General features: G+C 41.3%; 1 protein-coding gene across 4 annotated transcripts in view; it reads right to left on the bottom strand.

Annotated features, from left to right (window-relative positions):
* Window positions 1-20,144, bottom strand: part of KANSL1 (KAT8 regulatory NSL complex subunit 1) — a 156,520-nt gene that overhangs the window by 12,330 nt on the left and 124,046 nt on the right. For all 4 annotated transcript variants that reach the window (XM_070395155.1, XM_070395156.1, XM_070395157.1 and 1 more), the window contains one exon: window positions 3,226-3,397. In XM_070395155.1, coding sequence (XP_070251256.1) covers window positions 3,226-3,397 — 172 coding nt within the window. The remainder of the gene's footprint in view (window positions 1-3,225; window positions 3,398-20,144) is intronic.

Here is a 20,144-nt window from a genome sequence, read left to right on the forward strand (position 1 = left end):
CCCTCATTGCTACCTCGAGTTGCTTGGAATGGGATGGAGTGGGGAAGTATAAGGACAGTGGTTAGATCTATAGATATGATGCAGCCAGAAGGACAGTTAATAGGGAACTATTAGCTATTCGATTCCAGTCAAGGGCACATGGAGGAGACAACTCAAAACTACATGGTAATACTGTTGCCAAAGGAATGCTCACCATGTTTATCAGTTGATATTCAATGAGTATGGAAGAGGCCTTATGGGAATCAGAATATAACTACCAGTATAGGCTTCAGACTTCTTTTTCAAATACGAGACTACACAATTCAACATGGTAAACCTGAGAGAGTAACTAATCCGAGAAATGTTCCTAAGTCTTCCTGGTGGCTTCATCTGCACCCAGAGTGTGGAACTGAGTAGAAACCTGACTTCTCTTAATAACCTGGCTGGGGAGGAACACAGAATAGAGAAAAATGAAGGTCAGGCATCAGATGACCTGAGTCTGAATTCTTCAGCCATCTAAAGTCTTTAGCCATTTAGCCTGAGATAAAACTACTACCTCTCCAAACCTGTTTCTTAACCTGGAAAGCTGAAAGCAACACCTTACAAGATTACTGTGAGAAGCAATTAAGGCAGGTTGTGGGAAAAGTGCTTTTTAAACCACAAAATCCTATACAAATAGCAGGTGTATGAGCAATAACCCAATGGCAAGAGAAGGTAGAAGTCAATGACCCTGGAATTTGAAGCAGAGGAAAATGCTTTAGTGTCTTCGATTCATTCTGTTTTAAGCTAATTTACAGCTCTACCGTTCCTGACCTAAACTCCTACCTAGCTTACTATTCATATGCTCCAAGTTTTCTAAGCATTTCTACTCTTGCTAAAAGTAAATGGCAGCAAGAATATTATCCCATGTCCTTTCTTTAGTCAAAGAGAGTTTTGATAACAAGTCAGGGAGTAGTTACAGAATTTAGGTGGTTAAGAAAGAATTCAGCCCGGTTCGGCTCAGTGAATAGAGAATCGGCCCACGGATTGAAGGGCCACGGGTTCGATTCTAGTCAAGGGCACATACCTCGATTGCAGGCTCGATCCCCAGCCCCGGTCGGTCAGGGCAGGTGCAGGAGGTAACCAATTGATGTGTCTCACATAAATGTGTCTAACATCAATGTTTCTCTCTCTCTCCCCGTTCCACTCTCTTTAAAAATCAATGGAAAAAAATATCCTCGGATGAGGATTAACAAAATAAACAAAAGAATTGCATCATTTAAAGAACAGATATCAGTAATGATTTTTTAAAAAATGCTTTTACTGATTTTAGAGAAGAAGGGAGAGGCAGGGAGAGATGGAGAGAGAAAGAGAGAGACATCAATCAGTTGCCTCTCATATGCACCCTGACCAGGGATTGACCCCTCAACCTTTTGGTGCACGGGATGACACTCACCAACTGAGCCACACTGGCCAGGGCCTATTAACGATTGTGGTTTTTTAAAAAAATATATGTATTTTTATTGATTTAAGAGAAGAAAGGAGAGGGAGAGAGAGAGAGAGATAGAAACATCTATGATGAGAGAGAATCATTGAATGGCCGCCTCCCACACGCCCTCTACTGGGGACCAAGCTCGCAACCCAGGCAATGTGCCCTTGACTGGAATGGAACCTGGGACCCTTCACTGCGCAGGCCAACAACTATCCACTGAGCCAAGCTAGCTAGGGCAATGACTGTTTTTATAAATAAAGTTTTATTATAACACAGCCACACCATTTGTTTATATATTGTCTATGGCTGCTTTTGTACTACTATGGCAGAGTTGTGAAGCTGCACAGACTAAACATAGTACGGCTCAAAAAATCCAAATTACTAAGCATCTGTCCCTTTAAGAAAAAGTTTACATACCACTCATGCTAAAACATTTTTTTTCTCCTACAAACAAGTAAACCTTACATCCCACATAATTCTCATTCCTCAGAGTCCTATTTCAGTTATCTTTTAACATATTCCTATCTCAATTACCCTCCTCGAAAAAAAATTGCACAGAATATCTGTGAGGTGTTATAAAGGACAGAATAGGAAGAAAAACATGGTCCCTTACCCTCAGGAAGCTTACAATTTAAGTAATGGAAAGTAAATTTAAAAACAGCCATACGTAACAGAAAAAATACCAGTGATTTGAAAGGAAATGCTTATTATATCTTTAGATTGGAGCGAGATACTGAGATTATCTGAAAATAAATGAAATAATCGATTATGAAAGCACTGGATTCTTGCAGGTGATATCTAGAGCAATGGTTTTAACATTTTTGCTCATGGACTTGTACCATATGAAATGCAATTAAAAAAAAATAAAACATAAACTCAGAAATATTTTAATCGACACCTTGACATGGAAATGTATTTAGCTTAATTAGCTGAAGGAAAAATCTTTCTTTTAAACCTTAGTCAATCAGACTTTTAGATAGAATGAAGTCTAACTTTAGTCTCTTAATATTTACTCTAAGATGACAAACACAGAATCTACACAAAATAAGGTAATTCCATCTTCATTAATTTTTTTACTCCAATTCTTTTTTACTTAATTCCCACAGGATTCTCCTTCAGGAGCCATGAATTCTTGGAAATGGTCCCTTTGGTGTCCCTACTGCCTAAAGTTTTTATACTCTGGGGCAAGATCCACATTGAAACTTAATATGAAAAAACAAAACAGAATAGAGACTCAATATGGGTAAGAGGAATAATTTTCTTTTGTGAAATGGGAGAAGAGCAATTATGACAAGGAAAACTGGCAAACACAGAGGCTTATCAGGTAGGTTAGTCTTAGAAAAATAGTACATGCTAACAATGAAGATCTATGCTCACGTACACCTTGGAAAGCTGTCATGTAACCACTCCCAGTAATACATACACACCCAATATGAAGACATTCTCTCAGAATAGTGCTGCCCACCCTATTTTACATAATGGGCACACAGGTAATACATTTTTAAAGATATACAGGGATATAACAGACCACTTTGCTTGTGGTTGGAGGCAACTGTCCTTAGCCCCGCCTAGCCATTTGAAGTGCTGGGAGAAATCTTTCTCTTATAGCAAATCTGATGGATCTATTGCATCCTATCTGTAAAATTCTGAGAAGACTGTTGACAGATAGCAATACAATCATAATATCTGAGTTGTACCAAGATCTTGGCTGACTTCCTTTCACTTTCAACCCTTTGAGTCTCATTTATTAGACTATATTCTGTGGCCTTTCTTACCATCTGGAAATGCCAGAACTGGGTGAACACAAGAGTCCAACTGGGAAAGGCGTTCCAACAGAGGGGCTTCGTAGTGGATTTCCGGAGGCATGGTGTTGGCATTGCTTGAGCCACACAGTGCACAGAAGGGATTCACATCACAGCCAGAGCGCATTGGGCTGTTGCGATAAACCTGCGAAGAGTCAGGCAAAAGTGACAATTGAGTGTCTGATAAAAACCCAGCTCCCCACTCGTTACACCAAAGATTTAAAAGGCTTTTTCTAGATGCCTATATGACACCGATAACAAAAGTTTGATTAGTTTGTTAACACTTCCATTTCTCCAACACATGAACCTTCAAAGTAATTAAGTAAACTTGCTTCTTTGTGATGAAATCCAGGTTTTTGAAGCCCCAAATGCTTACCAAGAAAGTCTGTTTCTTTGTTACTGATGTTGTGGCCCCACCCCATAACAACGAAACAGAATTTCCGGAGGATGAGGCCCAGAAATCGGGATTTTAAAAAGATTCCCAGGTGATTCTAATGTGCAGCCAAGGTTGAGAACCACTGCTTTAGAACAAGGTTATCATTTAACAAATCAACCCCCCCTCTCAATTAATTGGCAGCGCACAGTCCTAGAAGAAAAAACTTGCCTGTGGAATGGCACTATGAGAAGGGATGCTATGAACAAGGGTAATATCATAATAAAGACAGAAGAGTAGCCTCAAAAATCTATCAAAAATTCTGTAACAACTGCAAGAGCTAAATTTAGTTTTAGCACTGATATCACTTTAAAGCTGTTTATGTTTATGATCATGTATAGGAGAAAGATACATACATATATGCTCTTTATCAACATTCCTCAAATGCCTACTTTCTGCAACCACATAGATGGATGGCATGCAAAGAAGGTCCTGTGAAGGTTAGTTGTATGACCTTTGTTAAGTTATCTGTATAAAAGCCTAATGTGCAAATTGTCACCACAGGAGTTCGACCGGGAGTTTGATCGCTCACTATGACGTGTGCTGACCAACAGAGGGCGGCGTGGAACGAAGGAAGGCCCCAGCCGGCAGCCAGGGAAGGGAGGCCCCATCTGGCAGCCAGACGGCCCAGATGGGCCCCGATCACCAGCCAGACCTCAAGACCCTACCCGTTTGGGCCTCTAGTCTGTTAATAAAGGTCCAGCAATGTCAATTTCATGGATTGTGAGAAAGGGCTGTCCTTGTGCACTGCAGATAAGTAGCAGCATTCCTGGCCTCTGCCCCTGGTGCAAATAGCACTCTCCTTCTTCCCCCTTTGTGACAATCAAAAATGAATACAGACACTGCCAAATGTTTCCTGGGAAAGCAAAATTATTGAGAACCACAAAGCTCAAATTATGGTCAGGCCGCCTAGAAAAATTCAAAGTGTGGGTTCCTATTAAATATTAATAGTGAAAAATAAGAAAGCTCTCAAGACTACTGCAGCCAAGGCAAAAGGACTCAAGAGCAAGCCTGGAGAAGCTTCTACTAATCAAAGATGACAATCTGAACATCAAAAATTTTGATGCCTTGAAATAAGCCAAGTAAGTTTAAACCAATGACTTCATAATCTATACACATTCCCCTCCTCCATCAAAGATTTCACTGATTGCTCTTAGAAGATAGTAGGAAACCAACTTGTTATTTTGAAAACTAGTGGACAAAAGGAAACAAACACAAATCATGCCCTTTTCTGTATAAATTATAACTTTGCTTAAACCAACATTGCAAAAGTTATTTTCTTTGTATAGATATAGCCTAGCTAACAAACGAAACAGAAATTAAACAAGTAGAATACCCCTAATTCTTCAACTCCTAATATAATAATAGGTGTAGGCAATGACCACTAGAAGCTGAGAAGAGAGACAAGACATTATGTGTCTTCTCATGCAAATTCTCAAGACGCCTTTTTTTTTCCTTGACAAAGCTCAAAATGAAATTTGTTCAAGCCTCTATATTCAACTAACAGTTTTCAGGAAACGCAGCAGGGGAACACCACTGACTTTCAATGAAGTAAAAATTATGTAATTAATGAATGGAAATATGAATATGTGATAAAATGTGGTAAAATGTTACTGCAGGTAAATATACTGTAAAGTCATTCAACTTTACCATGTTTAAATAATATCATAATAAAATTTTGGAAAAGAAAACAATACCGCCACAAGACTACTTCCAGCCATTAAGGAGTAACAGTGACCAGATTAAAAAAACAAAAAAGTATATCCTAGAAAACCAGATGGCGGCATAGGTAAACACCGGAAACTGCTGCCTCACACAACCACTTCAAAAATACAATTAAAAGACAAAACGGACATCATCCAGAACCACAGGAAGGCTGGCTGAGTGAAAATTCTACAACTAGAAGGAAAGAGAAAAGCACACTGAGACTCAGAGGAGGTGCGGAAGTAAAGTGCAGAGGTACGGAGGCGCACGTGGAAAGGGCTGGCAACTGAGGACGCGGTTGTCTTTTTCAATCGGGAGGGAGTCTCAAGCTCCCGACTGCTCTGAACTCCAGTTCCGGGCGAGTCTCTGGGGACCCAGACTCATACGAGGAGAAACTGGACTGTCTGGCATCGGTCGGAACTCAAGGGCGGCTTTCTCTCAGAGGTGCTTGCAGCGATTATCCGGACACTGAGACTCGGGGCCTCTTAGGGTAGGACTGAGGATTAGAGGGCCAGACCATTCTAAATAGGGAAGCAGGTTGTTTACCACGACAGAAGTGATTTTTTTCTGCAGATATGGGTAAACAACACGATTGAACATCCTTTGAACATGGGATGGATACACGGATACACACACACACACACACACACACACACACACACACACGAGGGAGACTTTACCTTGCTTAGGTGGCCTACACAATAACCAGATCTCAATCCAATTGAGCATTTGTGGGACGAAGTTAAAAGAGCCATCAGGCAGCTGGTTCCACAACCATCAAATCAGTGGTCGGCAAACTGCGGCTCGCGAGCCACATGCGGCTCTTTGGCCCCTTGAGTGTGGCTCTCCCACAAAATACCACGTGCGGGCGCGCACATACAGTGCAATTGAAACTTCGTGGCCTATGCGCAGAAGTCGGTATCTTGTGGAAGAGCCACACTCAAGGGGCCAAAGAGCCACATGTGGCTCGCGAGCCGCAGTTTGCCGACCACTGCATCAAATCTCACAGAACTGAACAGTGCTATTCATTAGGCATGGTGTCAGATTCCTCGCATCACCTTGCAAACATCTTGTGGAGTCAATGCCAAGAAGAATCGCCGCAGTATTGAAGGCAAAGGTGGCCCAACGAAGTGCTGATGGGGTGGTCATAATAATCTAGCCACTCAGAGTATGTGTGTGTGTGTGTATATCCCACGTTCAAAGGCTGTTAAATCGCGTTGTTTACCCAATATCTTCAGAAAAAAATCACTCCTACTGTCGTGGTGAACAACCTGCTTCCCTATTTAGAATGGTCTGGCCCCCTAGCAACTTCAGCGCAAAATTATAGCTAATTTGCCTACAAATGTCAGGTAATCATAATAATCTGGCCACTCAGTGTATATGTATATGTATATGTATATGTATATGTATATATATGTTTTTATTGATTTCAGAGAGGAACGGAGAGGTAGAGAGAGTTAGAAACATCAATGATGAGAGAGAATCACTGAGCGGCTGCCTCCTATACACCCCCACTGGGGATGGAGCCTACAACCCAGGCATGTGCCTTGACTGGAAATCGAACTGTGACCCCCTAGTTCATAGGTCAACGCTCAACCACTGAGCCATGCGGGTCGTGCAACAGTGATCAGATTTATCCCACAACCATAAACTAGAAAACTGGACAACATATAGCTTACAACTGAGAAACACATGAAGCAGCTCCCGTGATAGCCCCAGCTTTCTGCCTAGAGATACACTGCAGACTGCACAGCAGGTAGAGGGGATCTAAGCAGAGTACAGTGGTTTCATGGAATTGAGGAAACAAACCCCCAGAGGTGAAGTTTAGAAGATCAGGTGATTGGAAATTGTGAAGCAAAATTCTCCAGAAAAGGGAGCCATATAGAAATCTTCATGACATACTCTTAAGCAGCGGTTCTCAACCTGTGGGTCGCGACCCCTTTGGGGGTCGAACAACCCTTTCACAGGGGTCACTTAAGACCATTGAAAAATACATATATAATTACATATTGTGATTAATCACTGCTTTAATTATGTTCAATTTGTAACAATGAAAATACATCCTGCATATCAGATATTTACATTACGATTCATAACAGTAGCAAAATTACAGTTATGAAGTAGCAACGAAAATAATTTTATGGTTGGGGGTCACCACAACATGAGGAACTGTATTAAAGGGTCACGGCCTTAGGAAGGTTGAGAACCACTGCTCTTAAGTGTTCACTCAATCTGAAGCCCACATACAGGGTGAAACTCCACCAGGTAAGGCAAAGAACAAATGAAGAGCTGTGAACTGAACGATTCTCAGAGTTCACACAGGTGGGAGGCTTTTGAATTTTGACCAGCCAAGTGGCATAACGCATTCAAGAAAGACCCCAGAAGATCCCTATTTATTAGTGGACTTAACTATTAAATAAACTACTCTACACCACCCCCCAGCGAAGAAAAAACTGTATCTCAAGGAACTTACTTACCAACAAAACAAAGCCTCTTTAAAGGAAGATAAAACAATCCACATATGTCAAAAAAAATAAAATTAAATGCCCAGCATCCAATAAAACATTGTAGATATACCAAGAGGCAAGAAAGTTACACTATAGGGATACAATCTGAAAAAAAGCAAGCCACAGATATGAAGGGATAAATGAGTTTTCACAACAAATAAATTATGAGGATAAGGGGTAGTTTACAGTAAATCAGAACTCTGAGAATAACTGGTAAGGCCAGAGTTTAAAAGGACAAAACAAAAACTTTAAGCTATTAAGAGAAATGCTAAAACAATGACAATATTGAGCAGACAAGATGCAGAGAGGGAAGAACCACTGAAGTGTAGAGGTACTTCTTCTTGAGAACAATGGGTGATTTTAGAAAAGATGCTTAGAATTTGGTTGCCTTGATAGAGGGCCACTTCTAGGGGCAGAGAAATGAGTAGAGCTTTTGATGGTTCTATAAAAGGGCAGAAGAGAGAACATTAGACACTTGAAGTGCCAAATTCCCAATATGACACGTCAGGTACTCACCCTTCCAAGGAATTTAGCAAATTCTGAAGCTGTGATGGGTTAGAAACTAAGTAGAAAGCCTCTGAAAAATAGAGAGGAGGTTTGAGGCAGTCTCACTCTGCTGAGGAAACTAGAATTAGAGTTCAGGGACAGGACACTGGTCAACATACCAGGCATTTTCAGATGGGGGTTGAGAAACAAGGCTATGCCCTAAGAATGGACCAGAGAGGGACAAAGCCTCATCAAATTTGTAATCCAGTTGCAACTCAGCTCAGTCCCAACTTGCACACAAAAGTGTTCAGCCCCCCTTTATATATGCCTAGAAAAAAAGTGGATCTGCACCAGAGAATACCGAAGCAGCCAAACCTCTTAAAAACAGTATCTTACATTGACTGAAAACAACACAGAAAGAGAGTGCCCAGTGATCCAGACTTTGGAGTCAGCTGACAAAGATGTAAATATAAATGATTAATATGTTCAGGAAAAAATGGGAAAGAAAAATGAAAAGACTCAGAAAGACTGTGTGTGTGTGTGTGTGTGTGTGTGTGTGTGTAAATGAATCAAATGGAAACTTAATAACTCAATAAATTTCACATGAGGTACAAAAGAAGAGAGAATAAGAGAACTGGCAGATAGTTTAATAGGAACTAGAGAAATTAAGAAACAGAGGGAGGAAAAAAACCACAGTAAAATACAGAATAGAATGTAAAGGGCTTGCAGGACACTGTGACAAAACCCAATGTACCTGTTGTTGGCAACCCAGACAGAGAAGACAGAATGGGGGGAAAGTAGTCTTTGAAGAGATAATGGCCCAATTTGTGCTAAAACTGATTAAAGACACAAATCCACAGACTTAAACTGCAAAACCCAAGCAGAACAGAAATGCAAAGAAAAATCACATCTAAGCATATCATAAAAGTGTTTAAACCACAAGGAAAAAAAGAGATAAAGGGGAAACCTATAAAATTACATTTAAAAGACTCACTTGAATGTATGGACCATATCTGAATCTTGATTCAAACCAACTGTAAAAATCATTTTAAGAGAATCTTGGCAATCCTATATAATAAAAGGCTAATATGCAAATCAACTGAAAGGTGGAATGACCGGTCACTATGATGCACACTGACCACCAAGGGGCAGATGCTTAACACAGGAGCTGCCCCCTGGTGGTCAGTGCGCTCCCGCAGGAGAGCACCACTCAGCCAGAAGCCCTGAGCCGGGCTCAAAGCTGGAGAGCACAGCAGCAGTGGTGGCAGGAGCCTCCTCCACCTCCTTAATGACTGCTGGGTTAGGCCCGCTGGGGGGAGTGGGCCTAAGCCAGCAGTCGGACATCCCCTAAGGGCTCCCGGACTGCAAGAGGGCACAGGCCGGGCTGAGGGAGCCCCCCACCCCTGAGTGCACGAATTTCGTGCACTGGGCCTCTAGTCTGAATAGAATAGTCTCTAATAACAATAGAAAATCCCTGTTAAAACTAAAAGTGTTACTGGTGGCAATAATCACCCACAACGCTGGATTTGGTACTACCTGATTTAATCTTAATATAACCTCAACTTGCAATATACAGAACTAACAATAGTAGACTCTTACTTTTTAGAAACTAGATCCCCAAGGAATTAGCTTATGATGCAATCAAAGGAACTAAGATCACAATGGAATAGGGAAAGATTTTGAAATTTGTGCCCAAATTCTCATGGCTCACCTGATACATAACATTGAAAAATAAACTGTGGAATGGTTAAACAAACTGTGGCATCACTTCATTTGCAGCATCTAAAATGCCAAGTACTGTGCCGGTTTGGCTCAGTGGATAGAGCATTGGCCTGCAGACTGAAGGGTCCCAGGTTCAAATCTAGTCAAGGGCACATGCCCAGGTTGTGGGCTCAATCCCCAGTAGGGAGCATGCAGGAGGTAGCCAATCAATGATTCTCTCTCTCATCATTGATATTTCTATCTCTCTCTCCCTTCCTGAAATTAATAAAAATATATTTCAAAAAATAAAAATTAAAATACCAAGTACTGATATTAAAAAATATGTATATGCAACTCAAAAATCTAAAGTACATACACACAGCAATGAAAACAAATGTAAGTTTATAAAATATTGATAGGAAATGTGCAATCATTTGATCTTATTAGTTTATTTTTCTATAAAATTAGACATTAGACTATATTTGAACATAAAATGGGATCAATAACTAAGTCAATGTTGCAAGTATATCATATTTACTTTATAATATTTTAAAATATCTGCATGTAGTCATAATTTAAGAATGAGATATTAAGAAGTGAAAAATGTTGATAGGTAAAGGTTTCATTTTTAAACGTCTTATTTCAGTATTGCCAAGTGTACAAATATCACCTACAAAGATTACACAGTAGAAAGCAGGTGTCCTAAAATGTTTCTCTTGGAATTCTACTAATTCATGACCATGTTTAATCAGTATTACTTTACAAAGGTTCCCTTGTCAAATAAGTTAGGGAAACAAATTAAAGCATTTCTTCTTTTTAACAAAAGACTTTTAGGTCTTTAACATCTTCTATGAATCTTTGAAGTACTCTCCAAATTGATTCGCCCATCACACCTCACGAAAGTGTTTGATGTCCTGAAGGATCTTTATGCTTGTCACTACACTTTACCCTTGAACAACATGAGTATGAACTGCCTGGGTCCATTTACATGCAATTTTTTTCAATAAATACAGTAAATATATTTTCTCTTTCTTATGATTTTCTTTTTCTCTAGCTTAGTTTATTGTAAGAATATTTAATACATATAACATACAAACTATGCTAATCAACTGTTTATGTTATTGGTAAGGCTTCCAATCAACAAGCACGTACCTTGGTTGCAGGCTCCTCCCTGGCCGGGGTCCTGTTTAGGGTGCATGCAGGAGGCAACCAATCAATGTGTTTCTTTCACATCGATGTTTCTCTGTCTTTCCCTCTCTCTAAAAATCAATGTAGAAATGTCCTCGGGTGAGGGGAAAAAAAGAAAAGAAAAAAGAAGTGGGAGAGCGGGTTGAGGAAATAAGAGAAATATTAAACTTACACTACTGGATATTAAAGTCCTGGAGATCTAATACAGAGTATAGTGATTATAGATAATACAACTGTATTTTAAAATATCAAATGTGGTAAGAGACTAGATTTTTCAAAAAAAAAATATATTTCTTTATTGGTTTGAGAGAGGAAGGGAGAAGGAGAGAGAGATAGAAACATCAATGATGAGAGAGAATCATTGATCGGCTGCCTCCTGCACACCCCCACTGGGAATTGAGCCCGCAACCCAGTCATGTGCCCTCGGCCGGAATCAAACCTGGGACCCTTCAGTCCGCAGGCCGATGCTCTATCCACTGAGCCAAGCCGGCTAGGGCAAGACTAGATTTTTTTTTTAATCCTTGATTTTTAGAGAGAGTGGAAGAGAGAGGGAAAGACAGAGAGAAACATCAATGTGAGAGAAACACATCGATTGGTTGCCTCCTACACAAGACCTGACCAGAGCATGCGGTGGGGAGGTGCCTGCAACCGAGGTAGGTGCACTTGACCTGAATCAAACCCGGGACCGATGTTCTATCCACTGAGTCAAACCAGCTAGGATGAGACTAGATCTTAAGTATTGTTTTTTCATTGTTTCATCACAAAAAGGAAATGATAATTATGTGACACAATAGAGGTGTTCTAGACAACAGCAATCATGCTGCAATATAAATATCAAATCAACATGTTGTATACCTTAAACTTACACAATGTCACATATCAAATATATTTCAAAAACAAACAGAAAGCAGATCAAAGAATACAGAAGATAGGAATATAATTTTAATAAGCCCAAGATATGAGTTAAATTTAAAACCCAAAGTCAACGAACAGGATATGAATATGCTCACACCCAAACAGTGTCTTTCTTAAGGAAATGTGTACTACTAATGAAAGCTGAACTAGCCGTGGCTGGGTGGCTCAGGTGGCTGGAGCATCATCCTATACCCCAAAGGGCTTCAGGTTCAATTCCAGGTCAGGGCACATACTTAGGTTGTGGGTTTAATTCCCAGTTGAGGCACATATGGGAGGCAACGGATATCTCTGTCTCTCTCTCATCAATGGAAATGTGTCCTCAAGTGAGGATTAAAAAACAAACAAACAAACAAAAAAACCACAAAAAACTGAACTTAAACCAAATATACCAACACAGAGATTTTTCTTTAAAATCCTCATCTGAGGATATTTTCTCATTGATTTTTAGAGAGAGTAGTGGGGGGAGGGAGGGGGAGAGAGAGAGAGAGAGAGAGAGAAACGGATTGGTTGCCTACCACATGCACCTGACCAGGGCCGGGGATCAAGCAACAGAGGTTCATACCCTTGACGAGAATATAACCTGGGACCCACTGAGCCAAACCAGCTAGGACAACACAGAGATCTTGAAAAACAGTGAATCCTGTATAATAAAAGCCTAATATGCTAAGTGTCCGGTCATCCATTCAACCAATCAAAGTGTAATATGCCAATGATATGCTAAGGCCACTCAACCGCTCACTATGACATGCACTGACCACCAGGGGGCAGATGCTGCAGCTGGTAGGTTAGCTTGCTGCTGGGGTCTGGCCTATCAAGACTAAGCACGACAGGCCAGATACACCCTGTTGCCCTCCCATGGTCTCTGCCTGGCTGGCCAGCCTCCCGTGTCCCTCGCTGGCCCCAATCGTGCACCAGTGGAGTCCCTCAGTGTGGCCTGCACCCTCTCACAATCTGGGACCCCTTGGTGAATGTCGAAGAGCCGATTTCGGCCTCATCCTGCAGCCCAGGCCGAGGGACCCCACTGCTGCACGAATTCGCACACCAGGCCTCTACTTAAAAAACAAACAAACAAAAAACAACCCACCAACCAAGTAGCAGAGTATGTACACCATGACAACATATATATATATATATATATATATATATATACATACACATTTTTGTACAAACGTTAAATGAAACAATACTGCATTCTGCTCATTGATACATGTAGTACAAATAAGAACCTGAACTGGGAGTATACATATCAAATTCATGATAGTTGGGGCAGGAGTAGGCTAGAAGGGGTCAATGGAGGAAAAAGAGGGACATACGTAATACTTTCAACAATAAGGATTTTAAAAAATAGATATAAACATAATTCAGGGGGGAGTAGGGGGGATAAGGACATATATGTAATACCTTATTCAATAAAGAAAAAAAAAGATATGCACACAAACACAAAAAAATTCAGATAGTGGTTGCCTATGGGGAAGAAAGCAGGTGAAGGAGATAACAGAAAATAAAAGGAACACTGTTTATCTGTATTTTTCTTATAACTATTAAAAAAATACATAAAGTGAAAAAAAGTCAAGATATTAACTTTTAAGGTAGTATGTACATAGATGTCTGTTACTTCATTTTTTTATACTTCACAGAATTAAAATAATTAGGGGAGGAGTCAGGTAAACCTAGTTAAGCTTTTCCTTATACAGGGACCTAAAGTTCTTCACACAATAAATTCAATGGTACACAACACAAGAGTCCCAGGAAACAGTCAAAGGGAGTAAAGGAAGTCCAACTATTTTAGAGCAAACACAAGAATTGAATTGGGACTAGCACCTATCAACCCATCTTCCATATTTAAAATTGAGAAAATGATCCAACTACCATGTAGCAGAGACAAGGAACAACATACAAAGGCCAGTATAGTGAGTAGAATAGTGTCTCCTCTCCAGACCCTGCCCCAAAATCCATGCCCACCCAGAACCACAGAATGTGGCCTTATTTGTAAACTAGAGGCCCGATGCACAAAATTCGTGCAAGACTAGGCCTTCCTTCCCCCGGCTGCTGGCAGGCACCTGGGACCCAGGCTTCCCTCCAATCGTCGGCAGGCACCCGGACGCCGGGCTTCCCTCACGGCCCTGGCTTCGTCCGGAAGGTCGTCCGGTCTAATTAGCACATTACGCTTTTATTATTATTATTATTATTATAGACTAGAGGCCTGGTGCACGAATGCATGCACGGCCGAGGGGAGGGGTTGCGGGAGATTGGCCGGCTGGCCCCGCCACCCCCTGGTTGAACTCTGGGTGGGACTTCCAGTAGAAATCCTGGTTGAGGGGACAATTTGCATATTAGGCTTTTATTATATAGGATTGGGTTTGTGCAGATGTAGTTACATAGAAAGTAATAGTAGATTAGGGTGGGACTCAAATCCAAGGATTGGTATCCTTATAAGACCATGTGAAAATGCAGGAAGCAGAGATACAGACACAGAGTAAGATGATCATGTGAAGACAGAGGCAGAGATAGAAGTTATGCTGCCACAAGGAAAGGAACGCTAAGAATTGCTGGCAACCACTAGAAGCAGGAAGTGGCAAGAAAGAATTTTCCTAGAGCCTTCAGAGGCAGCAAGGATTGACACTTTGATTTCAGACTTGTAGCCTCCATAATTGTGATAGGAAACTAATAGTGAGTTACTGAATTTTTCTAGTGATAAACAAAGTCTGGATAGATCAAGTTACTTTTAAAAAATGATGAAAGAAAAATTCATGAGTAGAATACTGCAGAACAAAGGAAAAGAAAGCAAATCTGAGAAATTCAGAAAGAATATACATATCTCTGAAAAACTATTAAAAAATTTAGTCAAACAATTAGTGAAACTTTTGGCATCTCCAACAGAGTACGGTAAAAGACAACATAGCCTTTATTATATAGTAACAGGGAAAGTGCAAAGGGCAATAAGTGACATAAAAAGGAAATATAAAATCTGAAAAGAAAAAAAAAAAGAAAATCTTAACCTATTGTAGCAGAAATAGAATCTATCTAAGAGCAACTATAGATCAGAACTGGTGATAAAGGAAATTAAAATAGGAAACAGGCAACAAACTTGTCTTTTTCCTTTATGTTATATGAGAACCAAAGAAAACAATCAGAGAAAAGTTAACAGTTAACATCTGAATACTCATTATGTGCAGCCAAACTGTGCCAATTACTTCCCTTATCTATAATAATAAAAGCATAAAATGCTAATTAGACCGGACTTCCAGACGACATTCCCTACAAAGCTGGGGCTGTGAGGGCAGAGGCAAGCCGCTGCAACTTCGAGGGCCGAGCCCCTTGCTCGAATTTTGTGCATCGGGCCTCTGGTCTAATTTAATGATCACAATAATGTAGAGTAGGTAGTAAGAGCTAGATAAAAATAATAGAAAAATAACATAGATAATTGGTTACTTAGAGAGGCAACTACAAATTTAAGGGAATCAAAACCCAAAGCTATTACAGAAGAAACCTAGACAGAGCTATATTTTGCAATGATGGAAATGTCTATATTTGTGCAACTAAATATGGTAGCTTATAGTCACATGTGACTACTGAACCCTGGAAATGTGTCTGGGTGCCATAAGGTACTGAATTTTTAAACTTAATTTTAAAAAGCATCATGTGGGGCCCTAACCGGTTTGGCTCAGTGGATAGAGCGTACTGAAAGGTCCCAGGTTCAATTCTGGTCAAGGGCATGTACCTTGGTTGCGGGCACATCCCCAGTAGGGGGTGTGCAGGAGGCAGCTGGTAGATGTTTCTAACTTTCTATCCCTCTCCCTTCCTCTCTGTAAAAAAAAATCAATAAAATATATTAAAAAGCTACACGTGGGTAGTGGCTATCATATTGGGCACCACAGAATAGAATCAATTATCAATACAAAGGAATAAAAGTAGATTGACACCAGTCTAATTCTATGCCAAAACAGAATAAACAATTGCTCTTTTCCCCCACCAAAAGAAAGCAGAACAGGGTTTTCAGGGACAAAGGTTATGGTCTGAAAACTTGAAACATGATGAAATTATTGCTCTAATCACTGAAAAATTAAAAATCCAAATTAGGAACTCAATAAATGGGCACATGAAAGTATAAAAAAGACGGCCAGTAAATAATAAAGTATTACAGTAAAAATAAGCCTTTAAATCTAGTTTCAAAACTGAATATAAAATTAAAACTATTCTCTATTTATATTTAATAAAACAGAGTTTCTTAAGACATTAAAAAGAAACACCTAAATCTTCTTCTACGATGTTTCAAAAAACATACAAAATCCTAAAAGTAAATGAATGAGAAAAAAGCATATACTGTATAACATTACTATAAAGAAAAGTTGAATGTAAGACAAAAACAACTACTGGAAAAAGAAGCTGCAACTATGAGGATACAATTATATAGAACTTTATACTAAACAGCAATGAAAATTAAAAAAATAAAATCCACATAATGGACTATAAATATTAGCAGAAACTACTAAAACATTTTGACCAAAATGCTATACTATACACTTGATCTTAGCCAAAAGGCCAAGAAGAGATTGACCAAAATGCTATAAAAATTAGTAATAACAAAAGATTTAAAAAGAAAAACTAACCAGTTGGAATTTGGAAACTCAATTCTTAACTCTTGAGAAAATAACTAAAAAACTCAAAGGCAATTTACAAATAGCAAAAGGAACACTTGCCACATCAAAGGCTGTGGAATGACATCCAAAGCTACCCTAAGAAAGAAAATTTAAAAAGTTAAATGTTTTTATTATTATAAAAGAAAGAACAGAAAAATTAACTAAGCCATCTGAATAAAGGCAAAAAAGGGAGGGGGAGTGAGAAGACTACAGGAAGAAGGAACTAACAGCAAAGAACTGGTCTTTGAAATAACTATTAAAATAGAAAAACTGCTAAAAAGGTTAATCAAGAAAGAAGACTAAATATAAATAAGACTAAGAAATGGATATAAACACTGATACATAATTCTTAACAATTAAGAATGCTTTCTATAAAATTCTGTATGTGTAAATTTGAAAAGATCAAAAACTGTAAGGCTATATTCATCATTTTCTGTGAATCACAAAATATTAGTTCAAAGCATTACAAATTCTTTTGTCTTGAGGACAGTTCATTAGAGCTTGTACTTTTATTTATTTAATCTCAATTTTTCAAATTGTATGGTGCATATATAAAACACAAAAGTTTAGAGGTTTGTGTTCTAAGCACTGGGTGACTTCTGAGTATTCTAAGTAGCTTTAATTCCTAAGGAACTACAATTTTCCACATGGCACTCTTTCTTCTTCCCAAAAGATTAGTACTGCAAAGTTGGGCCTCCAAAGTCTATCACAGGAATCCCCTATCAAAAAAGAACACATCCCACTTGATATGAAATTATTCACTTTTAATACGAACTCATAATTATTTTGGTTCTTTAGTCCTCAACCACAAATATCATGGCACTAGGCCTTAAGAGAATGTCCTATATGACTTCAAGTGTGATGTAAGAGGAAAAAGTGGAGGCCCACTTGTAATTCTATAGAAGCTAACTTGAAAATTTACCCCAAAGCAATCTTCCTATATAATTATACTCTTCCAACAGACTATAAAATATTAAAATCATGCCAGAACATTGCCACACCATTTGATAAGAAATGCTATTTTTAAAAAATTAAAAAGCGCTAAGTCCAACCCCAAAATTTCAAGGCATATTATTTTTTCTTTTTAAAATACCATCTGTAATATGATTTACCCAATTTATAAAAGCATTCCACTTGACAAAATAAAAAACAACCCAACACTGGTCCCAGATTTATTTTTAAAATTTGTTTGATCTAAAATCTCACTATCTAGAAACTAATCGTATCTAATAAAAGAGAAACATGGTAATTAGCTGTACATCCGCTACCCTTCCCATTGGCTAATCAGGGCGATATGCAAATTAACTGCCAGCCAAGATGGCGGCCGGTAGCCATGCACTGAAGCGAACAGGGAGGCTTGCTTGTTCCAGTGACAGCAGACTCCAACGTTCCCCGCCTGACTTGCCGGCCTCTCAGCTGCAACTCTAAGCAACTATGTTGCAAATATAGAAGCTAAACAAAACCCCAGAAACCTACTTTAGTCAGCCAAGCTTCAGCCAGCCGGACCGCAACATTGTATCAAATACAGAAGGTAAACAAAGGCCAGAAACCTGCTTTCAGCAGCCGAGGCCTCAGAGCTAAAGCTGGCCCAGAATAAAAAACAGAAAAGAAAAAAAGGAGCGGTTGGGAGCGTCAGTCACCCGCCAGCCTGAAAACGGCCCTCAGCCCCTCACCCAGACTGGCCAGGCACCCCAGTGGGGACCCCCACCCTGATCCAGGACACCCTTCAGGGCAAACCAGCCAGCCCCCACCCGTGACCAGGCCTCTATTCTATATAGTAAAAGGGTAATGTGCCTCCCGGCACCAGGATCAGCATGACAGGGGGTAGCGCCCAAACCCCCTGATCCCCCTGCGGCTCTGTGTGTGACAGGGGGCGGGGCCACAACCTCCCTATCCGCCCTGCTCTGTTCGTGACAGGGGAAGGTGCCCCAACCCCCTGATCAGCCCTGCTCTGTGCCTGATAGGGGGGAGCTCCCCAACCCCCTGATCGCCCTGCGGCTCTGTGTGTGACAGGGTGTGGTGCCCTAACCCCCTGATGGGCCCTGCTCTGTGACAGGGTACAGCGCTCCAACCCCCTGATTGGCCCTGCTCTGTGGGTGATAGAGGGCAGCGCCCCAACCCCCCCCCCTCCCCCCACGGGCCCTGCTGTGTGTGTGACAGGGTAGAGCCATAACCTCCCTATCGGCCCTGCCCTGAGTGTGACAGGGTGCGGCGCCCCAACTCCCCCCCCCCACGGGCCCTGCTCTGTGACGGGGTAGAGCCATAACTTCCCCATCGGCCCTGCCCAGAGTGTGACAGTGGCGGCGCCCCAACCCCCTGATCGGCCCTGCTCTGTGGGTGATAGAGGGCGGTGCCCCAACCCCCTGATCCGCCCTGCTCTGTGTGTGACAGGGGGCGGTGCCCCAACTCCCCTTATTGGCCCTACTCTGTTAGTGACAGGGGGGAGCTCCTCAACCACCTAATGGGCCCTGCTCTGTGCGTGACAGGCGGGAGCTCCTCAACCCCCTGATTGGCCCTGCTCTGTGTGTGACAGGGTATGGAGCCCCAACCCCCCTGATGGGCCCTGCTCTGTGGGTGATAAGAGGGCAGCGCCCCAACCCCCTGATCGGCCCTGCTCTGTGTGTGACAGGGTACGGAACCCCAACCCCCCTGATGGGCCCTGCTCTGTGCATGACAGGGGGCAGCGCCCCAACCCCCTGATCCGCCCTGCTCTGTGTGTGACAGGGGGTGGTGCCCCAACTCCCCTATTGGCCCTACTCTGTGAGTGACAGGGGGGAGCTCCTCAATCCCCTGATCGGCCCTGCTCTGTGCGTGACAGGGGGTGGTGCCCCAACCCTCCAATCGGCCGTACCCTGAGCGTGACTAGGGGTGGCATCGCAACCTCCCGATCTGCCCTGCTCTGTGCATGACAGGGGGCAGCGCCCCAACTCCCCAATCGGCCCGGCTCTGAGCCCGACCAGGGGCTGCACCTAGGAATTGGGCCTGACCTCTGCCACCTGGGAGCAGGCCTAAGCCAGCAGGTCATTATCTCCCGAGGGGTCCCAGACTGCGAGAGGGCACAGGCCGGGCTGAGGGACCCCCTCCCCCACTCAGTGCACAAACTTTTGTGCACTGGGCCTCTAGTGTTTTATATTGTCATAAACATCTACCTTACAGAAGCAGCAGGGCACAAAATAAACATGACATATATTATAAAAACTTCCCACTTGAATATTTCTTTACTGGCTTAGCTAATTCACTAACATCTAACATACTAACTAGACCAGGGGTGGGCAAACTTTTTGACTCAAGGGCCACAATGGGTTCTTAAACTGGACC

The sequence above is a fragment of the Myotis yumanensis genome, unplaced genomic scaffold, assembly GCF_028538775.1.
Source record: "Myotis yumanensis isolate MYYU_CA2020_CCGP unplaced genomic scaffold, mMyoYum1.0.hap1 SCAF_16, whole genome shotgun sequence".
NCBI lineage: Eukaryota > Metazoa > Chordata > Mammalia > Chiroptera > Vespertilionidae > Myotis > Myotis yumanensis.